This window comes from Coturnix japonica, chromosome 4, assembly GCF_054131305.1.
Source record: "Coturnix japonica strain WE chromosome 4, WE-NBRP24, whole genome shotgun sequence".
In the NCBI taxonomy this organism is placed as follows: Eukaryota; Metazoa; Chordata; class Aves; order Galliformes; family Phasianidae; genus Coturnix; species Coturnix japonica.
In genome coordinates, this window is record NC_140666.1 from 52,950,207 (window position 1) to 52,970,040 (window position 19,834).

General features: G+C 46.3%; 1 protein-coding gene and 1 long non-coding RNA gene across 8 annotated transcripts in view; one reads left to right on the plus strand and one right to left on the minus strand.

Annotated features, from left to right (window-relative positions):
- Positions 1-227: 227 nt before the first annotated feature.
- SHROOM3 (shroom family member 3) overlaps positions 228-19,834 on the minus strand; it is a 128,507-nt gene continuing 108,900 nt past the window's right edge. For 6 of the 7 annotated variants that reach the window (XM_015861635.3, XM_085546818.1, XM_015861646.3 and 3 more), the window contains 7 exons: positions 14,963-18,179; positions 12,481-12,557; positions 8,424-9,332; positions 6,870-7,388; positions 5,984-6,134; positions 1,868-2,140; positions 228-1,236 (listed from right to left, as the gene is read on the minus strand). In XM_015861635.3, coding sequence (XP_015717121.2) covers positions 877-1,236; positions 1,868-2,140; positions 5,984-6,134; positions 6,870-7,388; positions 8,424-9,332; positions 12,481-12,557; positions 14,963-18,179 — 5,506 coding nt within the window. In that variant the 3' untranslated portion in view covers positions 228-876. The remainder of the gene's footprint in view (positions 1,237-1,867; positions 2,141-5,983; positions 6,135-6,869; positions 7,389-8,423; positions 9,333-12,480; positions 12,558-14,962; positions 18,180-19,834) is intronic. The other variant, XM_015861637.3, reaches the window with a different exon arrangement.
- On the plus strand, positions 7,360-14,469 carry LOC146761071 (uncharacterized). The gene is made up of 2 exons (XR_014945861.1): positions 7,360-7,470; positions 12,555-14,469. It is a non-coding gene; the product is annotated as an uncharacterized LOC146761071 (long non-coding RNA).

A 19,834-nucleotide genomic window follows, 5' to 3' on the forward strand; every position in this document is an offset into this window, starting at 1 on the left:
GTTTGATTAGTCAGAACAAAGACAGACCCCCCTCAAACCTCCACACTGAGTACAGAGCAGGATAAATTACTTTACACCAACTCCTGAGATGCAAGTTCTCAAAAAAGCATATTTAAACTTGAGAATCACTGGATCGCAAGGTACTGAGGAGGATAGATTGTGTTTTCTGGCCAAGATGTCCCTCATACGGACACTGACAAGTTATTTTCAGTGTGTGTTGAAACAGGTTGAAGCTTCTTCTGGTAGCCTTTTATTATATTAAAAAAAAAACAACAAACAATAACAACAACAAAACCACAAAGAGATGTTCTGGGCTAATTGCATCGCTATCTTTGGGGTTCCCTCTTCTTGTTAAAGTTTTCACAAAATACAAAATTAAATGTCTTTTCTACATACAGAACAAAGTAGAATCAAGTAACTGATCAACGTATGTACAAAAACTTACACATTGCCTTGTTCTTTAAAAAATATAAATATCAATAATGTTCAGTAGAATGGGTTGGTTTTATTTTTAAGGCTTCATTCTTTTAGATCCTTCATTATTTAACGAGGAGCCAGGTAGGCAGGAAAAGCAGGAAAGAGAGGACGTGATTTTCTTTTATTAAAAGTAACGTGTTTAATTCTCATGAGGCTCTTCCTCATCTCTGTTAGGAGGAGATGCAATTTTGTCTCGTTCCCTCCAGAGTAATTTAAGTTTCCCGGAAGCAGTGGTGGAAGGAAAGAAAGATAAAACCCTTATTATTGCTACTTGTTTCCTTCACCAAAATCTTGTTTTAAACCTGTCTCTGTTCGTTGTCACTGTAGAGAACCATCTGCGCAGTACTCGGATTAAACAGACTCGAGCAGGAAGACTGCCCCAGGTCCACTTGGGAAAGGTTAGAGCGAGGATGAGACTGCTGGAAGTGTTTTACCATTGACTCCAGCAGAGGTAGCAAGTGCTGCAGCGAGGGCAGCTGCTGCTGTTGCATCCCTGGGCGTGAAGTCTGTGGGGAGGCTTTCCATCAGGCACTTGAGCTGCTCCTGACCCAGTTTGATTTTATCATCTAGCTCTCGCTGCTCTATGAGGAGCGCAGACTTCATCTTTACAAAGTGCTGATAGTCCTGGAGCTGTTCCTCAGTGAGGTAGTTGCCCAGGATCTCCAAAACCACCCGTTCTCGACGGTCAAGGTTTTCCTTCAGTTCCCGGGCATCTTCATGCTGGCCAGCCAGCAGTTTCCTCTTCTCATTCAGAGAGCTCTGTACACACCAGAGAAAGCACTTCAGTATTAACATCACCAAACTTACTGATGCCCCCGCTTCTGCTCCTGACACCAAATCTGCCACCTCTCAATGAAGTAGGTCAGCTAAGTTCCCAGATACACAACTAGGAGCCTGCAGAAGGAGGATAAGTTCCTCATTGTGGGCCAAATGTGAATACCACTAAATGTGAATGCTTTGATCAATATGGGGTAGAAAGGACACCAAGAAAGTCAGTCAAACTTGCTCAGAAGCAGAGACTGCCAGGAAAATGTGTCTCTGTCTCTTAAAACCACTCAAAAAAAAAAAAAAAAAAAAAAGCTAAAATGTGGCTTCAACTGAAGTAGAAGGCAGCAGGTTGCTCCACAATATAAAATACCACACAGCCTTTATTCCACGTGCTGGTCGCAGACATGCTGTGCCAAACACAGACACTGTTTGGAGATAAAAGCCACAGGATCTGAGAATTGTACAAACATGAACCAAGATTCCTAGGGATAGAACCATGTTTGCTATGGCTCATACAGAATCAGCCAGGCACCTGCCTTTGAGGACTTAGCTTATAGAAGCAGGATCTTTTGGCTGTTACAGCGGAGAAAGGCCAAGAGGCTACAGCTGTGCAGATACGTACCCGCTCTTCACTGTTGGCATTTTCTCCTAGGCTACTGAGAACATTCTCTACCCGGGCCAGGCGTCCTGAGAGAGAAAGCAAGAGGTTCACCACCTTATCCAAATCGCCGACGAACATCTTGTATTTGTCAAACTCGTTTGGTTTGCATAGCTCGCTGATCAACAGCTCCACCTCCTCTCCAAGAGCATTATTCATTTTGATGTCTGCAAGTAAGCCTTCCTTTGCTTCCTTCAGGACTTCCAGTTTGTGGGTCAAGCTCCCGATGAGCTCAGCCTGTCAGAAGGGAAACACATTGCCATGTTGGTCATTATCATGATCACACTGCTCATCTGGATGACAACAACAAGAGGATACGGTTACAGTTCATAAGGAGTAAGGTCAGGTCAGTAACAGCTGACAAAGACGACAGTAAGAAGGGAAAAGAGAAAACTGAATTTCCACATTCAGGTGATAACCTGTATCTGATAACCTGACAAAATTACATGAAGATTCATTTGTTCTATCATCAGTGAACATCTTCAAAAGAGACATCCAATTTTTTTTGTGCCATATTCTCATATCCAGCTACATAATATCTGAAATGATATGTACCTTCCTTCAAAAAGTTCTTTTAAGACTCTGGATGAAAAGAGCACCAACCACATATCCTGTATCTTATAGTTCCCTGCCCCACCATGAAGTTTCTTGTGATGTTACATGTTATATGACCCAGAATTGTACAAAACAACTGGCAGAAAAATGAATGTAAGTAGTAATATTAATGATGTGACAGGAAACTGAGCTGGCACGTGTGGTGATATAGCCTAGCAAGAAAGGACATTTCCCTCTTTCATGGTATCCTGAAAGAGCTGATTGCTCCGTATTTGGCTGCCTCAGTGTTGAGGTACAAGCCTCAAATTCAGCCCTGACCAAGGAGATACCAGTACTCTGCACTGGCTGTGCAGTCTCTGCCTTATATTGAGAGAGGCACCAGAAAAGCATTTGTACTGAAGATACTTTAAATGCTTAGCAACAGATCAATGAAATACAAAGCAGATGCACTTTGTAACAGTAAAGGCAACTGTTTCACTGCTGAAGAAAAGGAGGTCCCCAGGGTTCAGCTACTCTAGCAGTGCTGCAGGTGTGCTGGAGATGGTAACTTCAATTAGGATTTAGGAGAAAGACACATGCAAAAGCAGAAGCCCGTGGCCTGAGGCTTGCAGTGCTTGCTTCTATTCAGTTGGAAGCAACAGTGTAGAGAGCAGGAAATAAAAGCTCTTGATGCAAGGGATGGATTATGCTTAGTTTCTTCTATTTATGCACTGGTGAAGCACCATTCTATGTATGCCAGTCTACTCAGCGTATTAACATTGCAGGATGAAACAAGCAAATCACGACATTGCCTAAAAGAGTTTACTAATAGCCCCTTCTTTCCACCAAAACTGCTGGTAATTTCAAACAGAAAGGCGGTGTTTTTCAAAAGAAAGAGTATCTTTAAATCCAGGTCAGGCTGGGGGCTGCTTTAGCAGCAGAGAAGGAACTGGTACTGTTGAGTCAGACGCCACTAGATGGTACACTCTGTGCATCTTCTGGAGCTTGTGCTTTTCTGGCCAGTACTACAGTCCACCAGCAGCTTCCTCATATATGCAAAGCTTAATAACATGTGAGCATATTCTCTAGAACAAATGTCAGGTTGCAGGTCTATGCTGGATTGTCTGGTAACTCATGCCATTTCTTAATGGAGCATTCAGTGGGAGAGATCCCACCTGTGAGGATAAGGAATAGCTGAAATGCCTTTATCAGGATTCTCTCCTCAGTATGACAAGTAGCATCCAGAGAGAACCAACACTTGCCTTTCCCTTTGCCTAAGACACCAATATCATTCCCAAAAGAAAAATCTGAGATCCTTATCAATTGTCTACTAGATTAAGAGCTCCTGAGGAGCAGAATGGGGGGAGCCAATTTCAACAACTACAATGGCATGGGAGAAAACCCTATTGCAGGGTTCTGTAGGGTGGACACAAAGTCTGCCATTAACTCGGCAGGTTTTCAGGAGGCCTAAATTGCTGAGAGCTGTCAGTCCCTGCTGCAGAAGCTTTGCAGAACATGCAGGCCTACTCTCCTGTCCTTGCTAGTAGGAGGCCACAGGTCTGTCAGGAGTGATGTAGCATTGTTCTGAAGGCCTGGGAGCTGGATAGGGACTATGTGTTCATTAATCAGAGGCTCTCCTACAATCCTAAACATCAACCAACACAGTTCCTTTGTGTATTTACAATGGAAATGAGATTAGTTTACCAAAATGACCCCTCAGACTAGCTGCCTTCCCAGATAACACCCATGCAAATGATATTTCATACATGATATTTCATACAGAACATAAACAAACATGCCAGATGGATCTCACTGCCTGAGTCTAATCACTCCCATCTATTCCTGGCTTTCCATGCAAATGCCGTCTTTGAGACTTATCTTCCAGTTACAGGCATACATCTCCCTGTAAGGCTGTCAGATGCTTGCAGACTCCCTGGAGCAGCACTCTCCTTGTGCTTCACTACCTCTTACCTTCCAGGCTGGTATGAGAAGACAGCTGGGCTTGAAATCAATTGAGTTGTTTGTGTACTAGAAGCATTGCAGGCTGTGGCCTTTGTCAGGTGCTTCTGATTGGTGACATATACACCATCATGCACTAAATATCTGTAAAATCACAAGTATTTGTACTGGTGGCAGGCATAGCAAGTGTACCTTAGACCACAGCTCCCTAAAGACTCAATGAGGTCCTACCTGCATCTCAAACACTCCGCAAACTAGGGCTGATCTAGCACTAGGACTGACTCACTCACTGTTCTTGTGTTAGATGGAGTTCTGATTCTGGGTATCACTGTATTAAAGCCCGGAAGGACATAAGAAAAGAAATGGTAAAGCCATGCTAAGAAGAGAGGTAACCTCTCCATGTCAGAGCTGCGCGAAAAACTGCACACTCCCAAACTACACCCAGACTCACATCTTCTTCACTTTTACACTTGGCACAGGAGTGGGGATCCAGAGAGAAAATATGAAGCTGTCCTAGAGATGTGTGAATTCTCCGCACTCTCAGAGACTAGATCTGGGGCCCTTTCTTTAAATTCATGCCTCATTTCAGCACAGGAAAAATAAAGAATTATGTTTACAGCATGAGACTTGCATAAATATTTGTATCCTTCAGTTGGTTTAATCTCTGCTCTCTGTACAAACAGCATGAACTATGTGCTATGTTACTTTGTCCACAGCAACATCTAATGTTTTATGTTTCCAGGCAGGCATGGATGCTTTTGACATGAAAGTAGGAGGTGTGTAAAGAGAGACACAGACATGCAAGTACCTGTGTGTTGCTCTTTGGAATTTGTGAGCTTCACAACATATCTGTAATTAGCAAGTAACCAACAGGAGACAACCACAGGGGCAAATTAGAGGGCCCTAACAAAGCCCTGTAAGATAAGAGTATCCAAACCTGCAGCAAGAAGCTCAGGGGACACTGAAATGTAGCTGCAGCACAAGAGCAAAATGTCTCCTGCTTCCCTACCCTGCTCTCCCACTCCCTACCCAAGTCATCACATCAAGGTAGTGCTGACTGAATTGCTGAGGAGCACACAGTTTCCTGGACATGAGTGAAACAATAAGGTGAAGTGAAAAGAAGTAACAAATGTTTTTCTGGAGGTGGCATGTGCAGACAACAGGTAAAATGGGCAAACTGTCAGGAGAAAAACCATAGGGTGAAGCCTCCTCCAATAAGACAGTACCGTAACTAGCTGGAGTATTCAATATTCCTAAGCCAACATGTCCTTGCTCAAATCACTCCCTCCTTTTCCTGTTTTGCTGTGAGGCAGTGGCTGCCTCTTGAAGCCTATACACTCAGCCTTTGGCACAATACAGACCATCTTCAGAGTTGTGCATGATTTGTACTCAATCGTGCAGTCAGATTAGCCCACTTTGCTCTCTGGATCACCGTGAGAAAGCTTCATAGGCAGCCTAAATGCATCCAGCCTCCATGTGCCTTGGGACTATATCAGCCAAACGCTGAATTCAAATACATTTCACTCTAGGTTTTATTATTATTTCATGAATGTAACCAGGAAGTGGTGGTGTGTGCTTTGAATTTACCTTCTTCTCGTTGATGTCTAGCAGGTCTTCCTCCTCCCCTACTTCTTCTGGCAAGTCTTTGATTTTATTCAGTAGTTCTGCTTTGGGTGCTGAAACATTATAATAAGCAGGGCAGGTGACCAGGGTTACAGGTGCTTCCTTTTCTTCTTTCCTATACAAGGGTGAAGAAAAAGGACTTGAGTATGAGCCTTTTTGCCATGCCTAGATCCACGGTCCTGCAGTGCTCCCTCTTCAGTACCCCCTTGGTGTTATTAACCACAAAGGAAATGGCTGATTCTCACCAACAGAGGGTGCACGTCAGCTGCTTTCGTCTCCCTCTCCTGTGCAGAACAGCGCGACTGCTTTTTCTAAATACTAACTAATAGCTCTGAAAAGAGCCAGATCTTTGCTGTAGATTACTCAGCTGGTGATGGTTAGACTGGCACCAAGCATTACAACTTATTGCTCTGCAGTTCTCTAGCTAGCATTTGGGAATCTGTTTCTTTGAGCAGCCATGCTGCAGGACTTGGACTGATCTTTGAACCTAGATGCAATAAGGCACACCCAGCTCTCCTTCCCAAAGGCCCCTCATTATCTTTTTCCCACCACTGTTTTGGTCCCGATTTTACTCTTGTACTTGATATGGGTCATTTCCTGCCCCATTACCAAGCTCAGTATTGTCTTCTATGCATCCCGAAGAAGTGAGCTCATCTACAAAAGAACTGATGAGAAAAAATCATCCAAAAATGCCCTTCCAGTCCTTGCTCCTGGGACTAGGGAAACTCAACCTCTGCCACTGTCCATCTATAACGATTAGGAAAAATTCTGCACCAGCTCAACCCTTAAAGCAAGGAAGCAGCGAGTTCTGCTGCAATGTTAACCCACAGCCACAACAAACAGTGCTTACATGTTATCTTCTGCTACTGGCCTGCTAGCTTTCTTCTGTGTCATCTTCCTTTTCATGTTGTTCTCCTTCAGGAAGCTGGTTCCACTGGGGAAAAGCCCCTCCATTAAGTCCATGGTTGTCTTCATTTTGGAGTCAGGATCCAGGATGTCAGCCAGAGACTTGTCTTTATGGACAATCTCTTTTGCTAAAGCCTCTGACTTAATATCCTCTGGGCTTTTTTTCTTTGTCTTCACTGGAGGACATGTGTTGAGTGTCCCAGGGTCTGCACTGCCATTTTCTGAGTCTCTGGTGATAGCTGCTGGTTCTCTGTTGTTGCCCTCAGATTGAGTCACGGGTTCTCCATTAGAGCTTTGAGGCCTTTCAGAAGAAGTAGCTGATCGGTGCTGCTTATCCACAGCAGGTGAAGAATTAGTCCTCTTTGATAAAGATGGTGAGAAGGACCAATTATTTTCACTGATATTCGTGCCCAACCCTGTTATCTCCCTCTTGGCCAGGGCTTTGGGAAAGCTTTTGAAGCTGCTACGGACAGAAAAATTCTGTGAGATGAAGATAAACTTACCACATGGGATCTTTGTGAACAGACAATGAAGGCCTAAGACAAGTAAGTTTTCCTTCTCACACACTCATTTCTGTCTCATACTTTGCCCACACTGTGAAGCTACTGGCACCAGAAGTATTTCATTCCCTCAGTCTGGATGCTGCCATATTGTCATTCCACCATAGAAAGCACCGGTGAGTGTCAGTCAGTTTGTTTTGTGCTCATGGGCTGGGGACACTAAGTCTCACCACTTGGGAATGCCAGCCTGAGCAGTCCACACTTGATACGGCCTTTTCATGTTAAGAAAACCCCAGTCCAATTCTTCCCTGGAGGAAGAATCCCTCTCCCCCCTCCTTGGGAGTAGAGGAAGTTGTGCTGAATTCAGTCAGCTGGGCACCTAGCCCTAAGCCCAATCCTTCTGGAAAAATCCACTATATGGTGTTACTGTGACATATTAGTGCTGTCGCTTCCTGGCACATGGCTGCTGTTTCATAACAAGATTGTTTTGTGCCAGCTATAAAGTGTATTCTGGGAAGTCTAACAGTTTGGAAAAACATGAATTTTCATACTTTTCTCTCAGAAAACAGTAACTGGAAAGAGTAACCAACTATTCTTACTCTTCATGCTGGAGTGTGAGAAGAAAGCCCACTGAAATCCATATGTTAATATGGCAGGAAATTTTCTCACTCTTTGCCTTGCCCACTACACACGTCAATGTATCTGCTGTTGGACCACAAAGCTCTTAGCCTTCTTGCTTTGTGACCTATCCTGTCCATATCATTTAACAATGCACGTGGCAGCCAGCAAAATCCAGCAGCAGTGAGTCTGTCTGTCTGTCCCTCTCCCCTTATAATCTCTGCAATCCCCTGCAAAGCTTCACACTCAGCTCGCAGCTGTGGGTGGGTTTTTGTGGAATGCCAAGCTGTGGAGGTCAGCCACATTTGGCTGGAGCCCCACATATCTTACTGTATATGGCCCTACAGTGCCCGAGATGCTGTGTGATAGCTCTCCCTTACCTCACTTTGTCCTCTGTGAGCCTGGTGGATTTGTCGCCAGCTGCCCCATATTCCTCAAGTGCAGTTGGTGGGGGAGGCGGTGGGAATTCCTCCGTGCCATTCACAGAAGTGCAAGAGCTCTGCTCAGGAAGAGGATGGGGTGGCAATGGGGGTGAGAAGGCCGGAGCAGTGACAGCAGGCTGGGAAGGCATGATGAACACCTCATCGTCTTCATCATCCTGCAGCAATGGCGGAGGCGTGAGCTGCAGGCACGACTCTGAGATCCGGAGGTGAGTTGTCGCCTGGGGAGAAGGAGTCTCTGGGTCAGAAGAAGTGCTGCTCTGTGTTGGAAGGGACTGCCACCTCTGGGAGAACTTTGGCCCTTCTGCTGGAGGAGGCACCATGCTATGTGGCAAGCTGTTGTCTTTGACTGAGTGAGCCCACATCACTCTGGGTGGGAGGGATCTTTGCAGCAGCCCTGCTTTCCTCCTGCATGCAACCTCCTCTGCAGAAGCCTCGAGGGACCTATCCTGAACGGCATCCACAGACTGTGCCTGAGTAGTACTGCTGCCCCCTGGAGCAAAAGCATCTTGTTTGGCATGGTGCTGTCTCAGAGCCTGGCCATCACCTGCAGCCTGCAAGTCAGAGGGAGTCTGGGAGGCTGTACTAGGGGAGGACTGGCTAAATGCAGGAGGAATGAGGAACGTGGATTTAAAGCCTTGTTTTTGCTCAGGATAGTGACTCCTTGCCTCTGTTGGAGACGGAACAAATGCAGAACTCCTGCTCTCTTGTCTGGAAAGTTCTGAGACCTTATGGTTCTCCGTCGGTGTGGAGGACCCAGTGCCAATCTCACTGATGTGGCGTGGATGGGGATAATAACTTGTAAATGTCATTTTTTCTGAGTGTCTTCTTTCTTGCTTGCTGAAAGACCTACAAAAACAAGAGATAGATCACTTAAAGTTTAACAATTAATGAAGGAGCAGGAAAAGCTACTGTACACCTGCTTGGAGATCAAATTAAGCAACCTTTCTGGAGGCCTGAGTCACTGCCTACTAATCCACATAAGGTTCTGCCGTGATTTTGAAAGCAGAGGAAAACACAGCCTACTAATTCTAGGAACACTAAGCCAGATTCACTCCCACTCGCCATCTCCCATCATTTGCAGTGCATGGTGGACCACACAGATCTGTGCATGCACATAGCAAGCATCACTGTAAATATTCTGCTCTTTATATTAAAAAAAAATAAAACAGTGAGGTAAAAATGCACTATTTTGACTTCATAGGAAAATTTGAAAAACTCTTACAATGTTGGGATCCCATTAGGTAAAAGAGTTCCTCTTATGTTCACAGTTGTAACAGAAAAAAATCACAACATATTTTAAGCACATATTATGGTTGCAAAATAAGAATATTGAATTATTCTTATCTTTTAAAAGGTTATCATGTAAGCCTAAGAAACAGGGTCTGGTTTCTAAAGCAAGGATCCTGCTCAGAATATGTAGTCAAACCTACTTGCTTGTATGGTTATTCAGTTGTAAAACAAAATGAGCTGTAATAATAGCATAGAAGATGCAAGAAAGGATGGCCTAAAAACATGAGGCCATACCATAAAACAATAAAATACAATAAAGCTGTACTGCCAATACATTTTCTGTTCTTGAGACGCACTCTTCAAGCAGTCTAACACTTCTGGCCCATGATGTTTGAGACTTGGGGCCCAAATTTGCTCCCAGGCATGCTGGTACAAATTAAGAACAACTGTGGCAAAGACATGGGTTGTTCTGGCTTTATTCTGGTATAACTGAGAATAGAATCTGGCAGCCTTTACCTGGGGGCGGGGAAACTTCCCAGACAGAATGCTCTTGGTATTGTCTGTGGTTCCTGGACAGTAGCAGTGTGTATTCTTTTAAGATGCTCAGTATTTGTCAGAAACACCAGATGGCAATTCTCTAATTTAAAGATCTCTCCTACTGTGGAGGCAACTGTGGGTTCTGAAACTGGTGGAGCAACAATCATTCCCTGCAGTGCTTATGAGCCAGCTATTGTATGACAACTGCAGAGCAGATCAGTAGCACAGAGCATAAGTTACGTAGCATATGTGACAAGACCAAATGCTCACTTGTGTAAGCTGACTATTTGGTAATTTTCCTCCTTGATCAAGAGAGATGGTACAGATGGTCCCATCTCCTCTTCATCTCATTAAATGGTTGTGTTCCAAGGCTACCCAGAAGTGTAATTCCTACTGCCTGGTACTGACTCTCTGGAAGGGCGTGTGCGTGCAGCATGCTGCAAGCAAAGATAGGATGGTGATGGTTATATGTGAGAGGACTGGCTAAAAAAAAAGCTATTTGGGGCTGACAATCACAGGACAGACAAAGATTTGCATCTCCTAAGAGATGGATTAAAGATGTTGCAGTAATCTCATATTATCCAGACTGTGATATACTCACACCAGAGCAGGAGAAGGTTCAACATTCTCCTGACAGCAGAAGTCCTCCTGCATATGGCTAAGGACCTAGTTTACTTCTCCTTATAACTTTGCAGAGGATTCATATCTTGTTCCCACTGAGACTTAACTGCAGAACTTCTTCTAGCTTCAGGAACACAGTATCAGAACCCTCCTGCTTTCAAAAACCCTGCCCGCTCTTATTTAGTTCACTCCAAGCTCAGCAATATACATATATAAAACTCTCAATAGCAAAGGCTTAATGGGGAGTGCTTTGCAGCCTTTGTGGTGGGAACCTGCACCCTCAGAGACACAGGCTTTTCCTTGTCTTCTCTCATCCAATGCTGATCAATAGGGGAAAACAACCTTACACACCCCAGAAGAAATATACTTGCAGAACATGCAGGATACTAACAGAACAGAAAATAGTTTGAATTTAAAAAACAAAACAAAAAAAACCAAATCAAAACCAAAAAACAGAAACCAGTTTTTGGGAAGAATGATGATACGGCAGCTCTACAATGTACAGGGAGGCAGGATGAACTAAAAGAGCTGTGATGTTCTCTCAAAGAGAAAAAAAAAAAAAAAAAAAAGGAAAAAATCATTCTGAATTTAAGAGAAAGGGTTCATTTCAAGCAGTCATAAAAGGACAAGCCTGACAGCAGAATGAGTTCCTTTAAAAGAACGCTTACGTTTTCTTTGGAAGAAAAAAAATTTGCCAGCCAGGTGAAGTAAGATCCACCTAGATCAGGAGCTTTCCCTTACTTCCAGCTGTAACTCCCTTACCCAGAGCTGCAGAGTGAAGCCCTTGGAGACAGCAGTGTTAAATCCCAGTGTGACAACAGAGTGGGACAACATTTACTGCAAGTTTTTAAGAGAAACAGAGCTCCTTTGTGAGTAATTATTTTGGTCTCTCTTGGTGGTTTTTACTGTAATACGAGTTAGTTGTTTGGGCATTCAGAGCTTAGGGCAAGCATCTATTTATTATTTAAATGTAAATACAGCAAGATCAACTTCAGTCCTAGTTAGCTTCAAAACAATCTATTGCTAAATAGATAGTTACATAAGCCCTAATATTACACGTTTTATGATTACACTTTTCTATTTTTAAAAGCATTTGTCTCCTGTTGCTGAGCAAGATATCCTGCCTACACAAAATAAAGCAGCCTGAATGCAAAGCTCCCAGATAAATGAGATCTCCTCGTTTTAGCCCACACAGATGTTCACTTGCTTCTCGGGAGGCAGCACCCAGGGCTGGATAAAGCCAGACAAAGAGAGTCATCATGGTATTTTTTCCTTCGGAGTCCTTCAGTTCTGATAATTTCTAGCAGTAGATCAAAGGCATTTGGAAGGTACATGATTTGTCTGTTGCTGCAGAAACATACTCCAAGACAACATGATTGTGGAGAAAAAATTTAGACTGAGTTTATGTCAGCAATGGGAAAAACAGCTCATGGCAGTTTACTCCTTCTAACTCTGCTGGGCAGAGCATGTTCGTAACCGCATCTACACAGACATTCTCTAGCTTGACCCTAGCCACCCACTGACACAGCACAACACAACTGCTGCTAGCAGCTGGGTAATAAGAGCTGATCCTGAAGTGACAAAGGGGACAATACCATGTACCTACCTGGCTCCTGCGCTGATTACATAGAAAGGATCTCTCACCATGGCACCAAATTCACTGCTTTCTTTTCTCAGCAGGTCCTGGAATGGAAAGACAGCATTACCAGCAACAGAAGAAAGCAAGCAACAAAACGCCGATGCTCCCTATTAAGAAGGCACAGCACATGCAACACAGTACTCATAGCTAGGCCCTGACTCCCCTAAAAACATGCCCAAATGCATCAGTGGGAGCTGGGTGCTCACTGATGTTTAAATATGCAGGCAAGAAGCAGAGGTATCATTAAAACAGCCTTAAGCGTGGAAGTTCAACAGTGAACAAACTGTGCCCAAACCCAGTGCCAAAAAAGAAGGAAAATGCTGCAGAGAGATGCTGAGCAGCACAGAGGTCGGGAGCTCCAGTCACAAGCAGATGTGCTGAGAATCATTACCAAGCTCTGCATTCAGTTTTTGAAAACTGAAGAGCTGGACCCAACTCCTGTTTGGGCACCTAATCTAAAACCAAGGAAATTTCAGAGCTGAAATAGCTTTGTGAATCTGACTCTCTGTGCCATAAGGCACCAGACTACTATGAGGCATGAAAGCAAATGCTATGCTATGATGAGGTTGGTATTTTCTTCCAAACGACCTTTTCAGCACAGAGCAACCCATTGCCCCCTTTCCCACACCCTTCCTTGTTCGTTTTTTTGGCCAGTGTTGCTACAGGGTAAGGGCAAGAGCAGGTCTTAATTTAGGAGTTGGAGAGCTGGAAGATATGCAGGCTGAGACAGATTTAAAGAGCAGAAGGGAAAGAAGGCTGAGAATCTGCTCTGAAGACCGAGCGCTAATAATTCCACATGGCTATCTATTTCCTTATATCTCTAAACAAATTCCTACAGTGACACTGCAATGTGATTTATATGTAGCCCGAAAGGAATATTATACACTGTACACAAGGCCCTGCAAAATATATGGAGAGGCAGAGAAGCCTGCTGCTAAACTGGAAATAAACATTTCCCACTAAGGTCGCGGAAGGTCCCAGAAAACAGAAAACTGTTGCTTTGGCTTTGTCCCTCACTTTTTTCTTTTCTTTTTTTTAATGTTGTATTGGAGATACCAGAGCCTCACTGCCTCTGAGACTAAATACCTTCTCCAGAAGTGGATACAGACAAAGCCCCCTGGAAAACTGCAGCAAGGGCTCTACCCTCTTTCTGGATTTGAAAGAAGATGCTTGGAAGATGCTGTGAGCAGCTCTGCACCACTGCTTACCATGTTTTTTGAGCTACCTGCCACCAGGCAGAACTCTGGCTGATGAATGTGCACAAGATTAAAAATGAGCCAGCAAGGGAAACATTAAGGATTTCAAGAACTTCCCTGTGTGTCTCCTGCATGAGACAGCAGGCTGGTTAAACATGAACTGTTAATTGGCCATTGGGATCTGAGGTCTGTGGAGAGGGGGTATGCAGAATGTAACACCAAAGGGTCTGAGCTTATGACTCCTTCCCCTGCCCAGCACTCTCCCCATATCCCTTTTTACATTACTCAATTCAGTACCTCTTCACTGGACCTTCGTAATCCTTCTGGGCAGCAGTAAATGCTTAAAGAGCAGGAGGGGTCTTGGGTCTCAGATGCCCTCTAAATATGCAGGCCAGCCCAAACACTCAGACTATTTGCAACAAGAAGCCTACCCACACACTCAGGCTGCTTCCTCCTTCTCTCTGCAATGAACAGAGCCTGGTATGAAGACAGGGACAGGGGAGCAGGCCCACTGCTGCTGCAGATCACAGTGGCTCGAGCAGCTGCAGTTACCTAAATAGGTCTGCACAGATTTCTGCCTGGGCAGTTGTTCTTTAAGAAGTTAGCCTATTTCCACTATTTACTGTCAGTGGAGTCAAGTCAAATTCCCTGTTCATGACATCAGTGCTATGTTCCCAACCACCAAGCAGGGGACATGGAGAGAAAGGACTGGGTCTCCACTATATTTTCTCCACAACATTTCCCTCCAGGGCTGGAGGCAAAACTTACTTGGCAGTGCCTGTTCTGAGCATTTCCCAGCACTGTCAGACACAGCATGAGCAGGGACAATTTCAAGCAGCCTTTAAGATCCTCTGCTTTGCACTAGGGAAGTGGGCTAAGGGAAAAAAAGCAGCAGCAGCAGCATGGAGTACACCCCACCAGAAACATCCCAGTGCTTTCCCACTGATGCTGGCAGGTAAGCACATGACACCTCGGATGGTCTGCCAGGGACAGGAAGCAGACAGATGTTATCAGCAAATGCACTGCATCTGTGAAATCCCTGAAGGAGCCCCAGCAGTGAGAAAACAGAACAGAAGCAACACCTCAGCAGCAAGCAATTAAAGCAGCATCCTAATATAAAATGAATAAATGGTCTGTACCTTAACATGCATTTAACCTTTCAGTACCAATGGAGTTATTGCTGAGCATCAGTCTTTTGCCTGACATCCCCTGTTTCCCCCCTTTCCTGAACAGACAGTCTGATTTCCACATACCTGGTGTTTTTTATCCGCTGTGGGGGACGATCTGGAACGTGTGTGCACAGGGACACATGCATTCCTTTGCTGATTGTCATATCTATCAAGCAAGTCTTCCACAGACACTGATTTCCCAGATTTCCTGGGTGCTTCAGAGCTCCTCTCCTTCTTCCCATAACAAGGTTGGCCCTGTGGGCGCAGAGGATCTGTCTGCGTGCCTTTGGTGAGCTCCATTTTGGCTCTGTAATCCCGACATCTGTCTGTTTTCAGTCTGCTCATGATCGTGCTGTCCCGGTGTCCTTTCTTCTGCTCCTCCACACTCGCATCAAAGCAGCCCGTCAGCCCAGGAGGAAGGGTGGAAGACACCCGCCCTGTCCTGACTACCCGCTCAATGGACTCTCTCCGGCGGAAGAGGTTCTGATCCTGGAGAGAATTCATGCTGGAGGCAGAGGAAAGGCTCTGGCTGTCCTGGCCACCTGCTTGCAGGTAGGAGCTGTGGGATCGCTCCCTGAGCAGCCCAATGTCCTGCGAGGATGGTCGTTTGCCCATTTTGCGCTCGATGTAGTCGGCGAGGGCATTCTGCTGGAGTTGCTTGAGCTCTGGCTTAGAGAGGTTGACTGTGGAAGAAGCCTTGCCATCCCTTTCAAAGATCTTACGCCTATCAGCCACCGTGTTCTCTGGGAAGACAAAATGGAGGCCTTTCTTCTGGAAGGAGAAAGGTGATGGCTCCCCATCAGAGATGCCCACCTCGTTCATCTTCTCTGGCTCTGAGTAAGACCGCTTCTTCTGTTCTGCTGTCAGCCGCTTTCGGCCCCCGATGCGCAAGATGTGCGGTGTCCTGGAGTAGTCCAGGGCAGAGAGGCTGCCTTCCGTTGGCGTGACGCTGTGTCTCTCCTTTGGGGTGTGGGGAGACGCTGCCATGCTCCTCATACCCACATGAGCCGAGGCAGGCCTCTGGATCGCCCTCTTGGGCATATTGGCAAACGGGGGGCTGATGCGCCGGAAGGAAGTGGCCCTCAGCACTCGGGACTGTGCATCTTTAATGCTGTTCCTGTAGGCCCTGTTGAATGGTGTGTCCAGCTGTGACCCATGGGTGTCCTGGATGTTGTCCTTCCAGAGGACTTCTTTCTCAGGCTCCCCTCCCAGCTGGAATGTGCTTTTGCTCCTTGGCAGCTGAGCCACCCTTATTTGTGCTTCGCTTTCAGGACAGGGGCCATAGTACTCATTGCATCTTGCCTGCTTTGCTGAAGCTGCCATCTGCAGCTCCACACAGCGCCAATCAGCCTCTTCCAACTTCCCATTCCTGACAGAGGGGCTGGAGACCCTGTTCATCTCACTGGGCAGCAGGGTGCTGAGTTTGCTCCTCGTGTCCTCCGGGCTGTTTGGAGAGCTCTTGATGTTGGAGGGCTGGCTCACCCTGCTGAGCCCATAGTGCTGGCCAAAGCTGGGAGTGCCAGCACTCTGGGGCCGGTGAGTGTTCTGCTCTCGCTTCTCAAACTTGCTGACCTTCTCTAGCACAGAGCAGCGAGACTTGCTGGGATCTGGTTTGCCATAAAGAACACCTTGGGTGCTGCTAGAGCTGAGCCGGCTTCTCCCAAGATCAGAGGTCTTTGGGTGCTGCAAAGGGATTTCCTCGTATTTTGGCTCAACAGCATGGAACGGGGCCATGCTCTTGCCCTCGTCCTGGTTCACAAAGGCCTGTGGGTCTGCATTGCTCCGTTGCCCCCCGTGATCCCTCTCCTCCTTGCTGCTGTTTTTCAAGTAGGACAGCTTGGCACTGGAATAATTTTCTAATGGCTCAGAGCTGCTTTGCCTCCTGGAGCTCTCAGGGATGTTCTGCAAAGAAGAGAAGCTATACTGCCTAGATTTATTGTGACCCCACTGGAAGTGAGTGGCAGCACCTCTCTCATTTATCTGCACGTTGCCATTTTTGTCTGCCTGGGATTCATCTTCCCAGTCCTCTCTGGACTGGTAGGGGTTTTTTCTCTCACTCGCATCTCTTGGCTGGATCTGTGGGGCTTGAAAGCTGTGTTTAGAGGCCTGTGCAGGACTTGCAGTATCCCGGTTACTGTGTGCTGCTTTGTGAGAGGGTAACACCTCCTCCTTCCTTGACATGCTTAAGTAGATTTCTGGACCTGCTGTGTTATGAGGTTTTTGCTGGACAAGTTTTGCTGCGGCATCGTGCTTCCTCTCAACAACTGAGGGCTCGTAGAAAACAGCTGATCTGTTTGTAGTACTTTGGTTTCCATTCTCATCAAAGTCCAGGGTGCTGCTGGCTGCACCTTTGTCATATGAGACTGGAAGAGATGGAGAGTAGCCACTTTCTTTGGCCAGAGCTGGAAAAAGAGTTCCATTATTGCTTGCAGAATGCTGGGGTACCTGGGCATAGTGTGGCTCTGGAGAAGGAACTGGGTAGACCCCGGTAGGCAGCAGGGGCTGCCCTGGCTGGGAATAGCTCTGCTTGGGCTTCATTGTGGGGCTGCTCTCTGGGCTCTTTTCCACCACTGTGTGCAGCTGCCCTTCCCCAAAGTGGGTCTTCAGCAGAGGTCCCTGGGAGAGGGGACTGACAAGAGGAGACCAGGACCCTTTCATCTGGCTTCGGCTAGGCTTGTTCAGATCAAGGCCAGAACATGAGCTGGGTCTCTCGTGATGCCTGATGGCTGCGTAGCTGTCGCTGCGAGTGGGAGGCAAGGGAGGTCCTTTGTGGGGTTTGCTTTCGCTGTCTGAGCAGCCCTGGCCTGGCTGCACCCAAGAGGGAGCCGTGCTGTTCCGGCTGAAGTTGTGGAGCCTGCCATGGCTGCGACCATCCAGTGATGCCCGGGCCTCACTGCTTGGAAGCAAAGCAGAGGACTTCACCTCGTACTCCTCAGAAATCCTTCGCTGGGAATCATAGACTGTCTTAACATACCTGATGTCAGCTTGCTTCATGCCTTCCGGTAGGCTGCTGCGGGAGTGCATGCTGTCTGTGGAGCAGGAGTGCTCCTTGTTGAATGGCGAAGCAGCGTACTCAGGAATGCTGGAGTTGGTAGAGAAGGAGCTGTAGGCTGAATCTCTCTTGCTGTGCAGGTGGGAGAGCTGGTCGATGCTGTTGGTGGATTTGGCTGGGGACAGGTGACAAGGATGGTAGCCAGGGGAGGAGTGGTCCAAGCTTTCCATGCTGCCCTGGGAACTGTACTGGTCAGGGCTTCTCCTCAGATAGCCATGCTCATAACCAGAGAGATCGCTGGTTGAGGAGCTGGGGAAGAGCGAGAGAAGAGTAAGAACTCACTGTGAGCAGAGAAGAGGCACAACAACTTTTAAGTGAGCTCATAAGCAAGATGTTTAGCTTTGAGACGTGCAGATGAAAACCCATATTTGGGCCTTGCTCCATCCCGTTTGCAGTCATCTCAGTTCACTAAAAGGAATTGCTTGACATTGCAACACATGGCTCTTATTTACCACCAACGGGTGGGAGGAGAGAAAGGCAGACAGAGAGACAGAGCATCTCTGGAGCCAGGGAAGATCAACTCCACCCATCAAACCTATCCAAAGCACTTGAAAAGCTGAATGAGTGCCGACGCCACCAAGGAGGAGGAAAGGATCATATGAGGCGTTCTGGGGAGAATCTAATCTCTTCCTTTTTTTCCCATTTCATTCCTTTTTATGGAGATGAAGGCTATGCCCTGGCAGGCTTCCTGGAAATTCAGCTGTCCAAGGATAGTTTGTTTGCTGCGAAAGAAAACTAAGCTGACAAGACAGAGAAGAGATGCACGTGTCTGTGCATGGAGGCAAGTTGGGGGTGCAACGATATTAAGTTTTAGAACAGCCCGGGAAGCCTTCCCAGGCTCCTCATATGTAGCTCTGTAAGCCTGAGTGCACCTTGGCACCTGCTCCGAGACACTTGGATTGGCAGAGGACTTGTGGCCTCCAGAGATATGTTCAAATGAAGATACTCCAAGAATTTCCTATCAGCTGGAAGGGAGCTCCTTGTGCTGGCCACATTCCCTCTACACCTCACATGGGGACATCACAAATATGTGTGGAAATCTCCCTGGCTAGAATAAAATGCAGCAGCTCTGCAGAGGTGCAGAGGAACACAGAGGCAGGCAGAAATAGATCTTGCAAAACACAGGGTAAAGCTGGTTTGCTCATTTAAATGTACCACTATGTTAGTGAAGAAAAAAAAACCTCCCTGGCAATGCTCTGTGCAGCCATGGCCAGCTGGCCACTAGATGCTCCCCATACCCCTCTCCAAGCTCCCAGGAGACACAGCCATGCTGCCAAAGGCTCTGCAGGAACTGCAGCTGGGAAGCAAAGCCCCCAGGTGGGAAGTGAACACACTAAAGGATGATCTGTGCTTCCAGCCAGAGAGGAACATACATTTTTTTTCTGTAACAATGCTCTCACTTTTTTTCATGTCATGTTTTCCCTTCCCACCCCTCTGCCAAGACTTGGTTCTATCTGTAAAAGATACGATATTTAAATCCCAGTGGCTATAAGGAGAATTTCCTGTTCCGGAAACCCTTCAGCTTTGCCAGGGAAAAATGTCACTTTTCCTTACTGATTAATTTTATTTTCTGATTTCTTCAGCTGGGGAAACAACTGTGCTGCCTTTCTCCGTGGGGACAAGCCATGTGATACAGAGCATGACTCCAGCTCCCGTACCTAGACCCAGAGATGGCCACCTTAACATATAGGTGGTGGGCTCTCTTCTTGTTGAGAAGGAGAATTTTTTAAGCAATTAGTTGCATAGATGTTAATCAATTCACAGAGCACTTGATTGAGAATTCATCTGGGTAAATAAAGAGGAAGCAAATCCCTCCTAACTCCAATCCTAACCCTGGCTGTCTGTAAACCCCACAAGCTGTATGAAGGCAACTTTATTTTGCCACCATATTTTTGTTCCCTTCC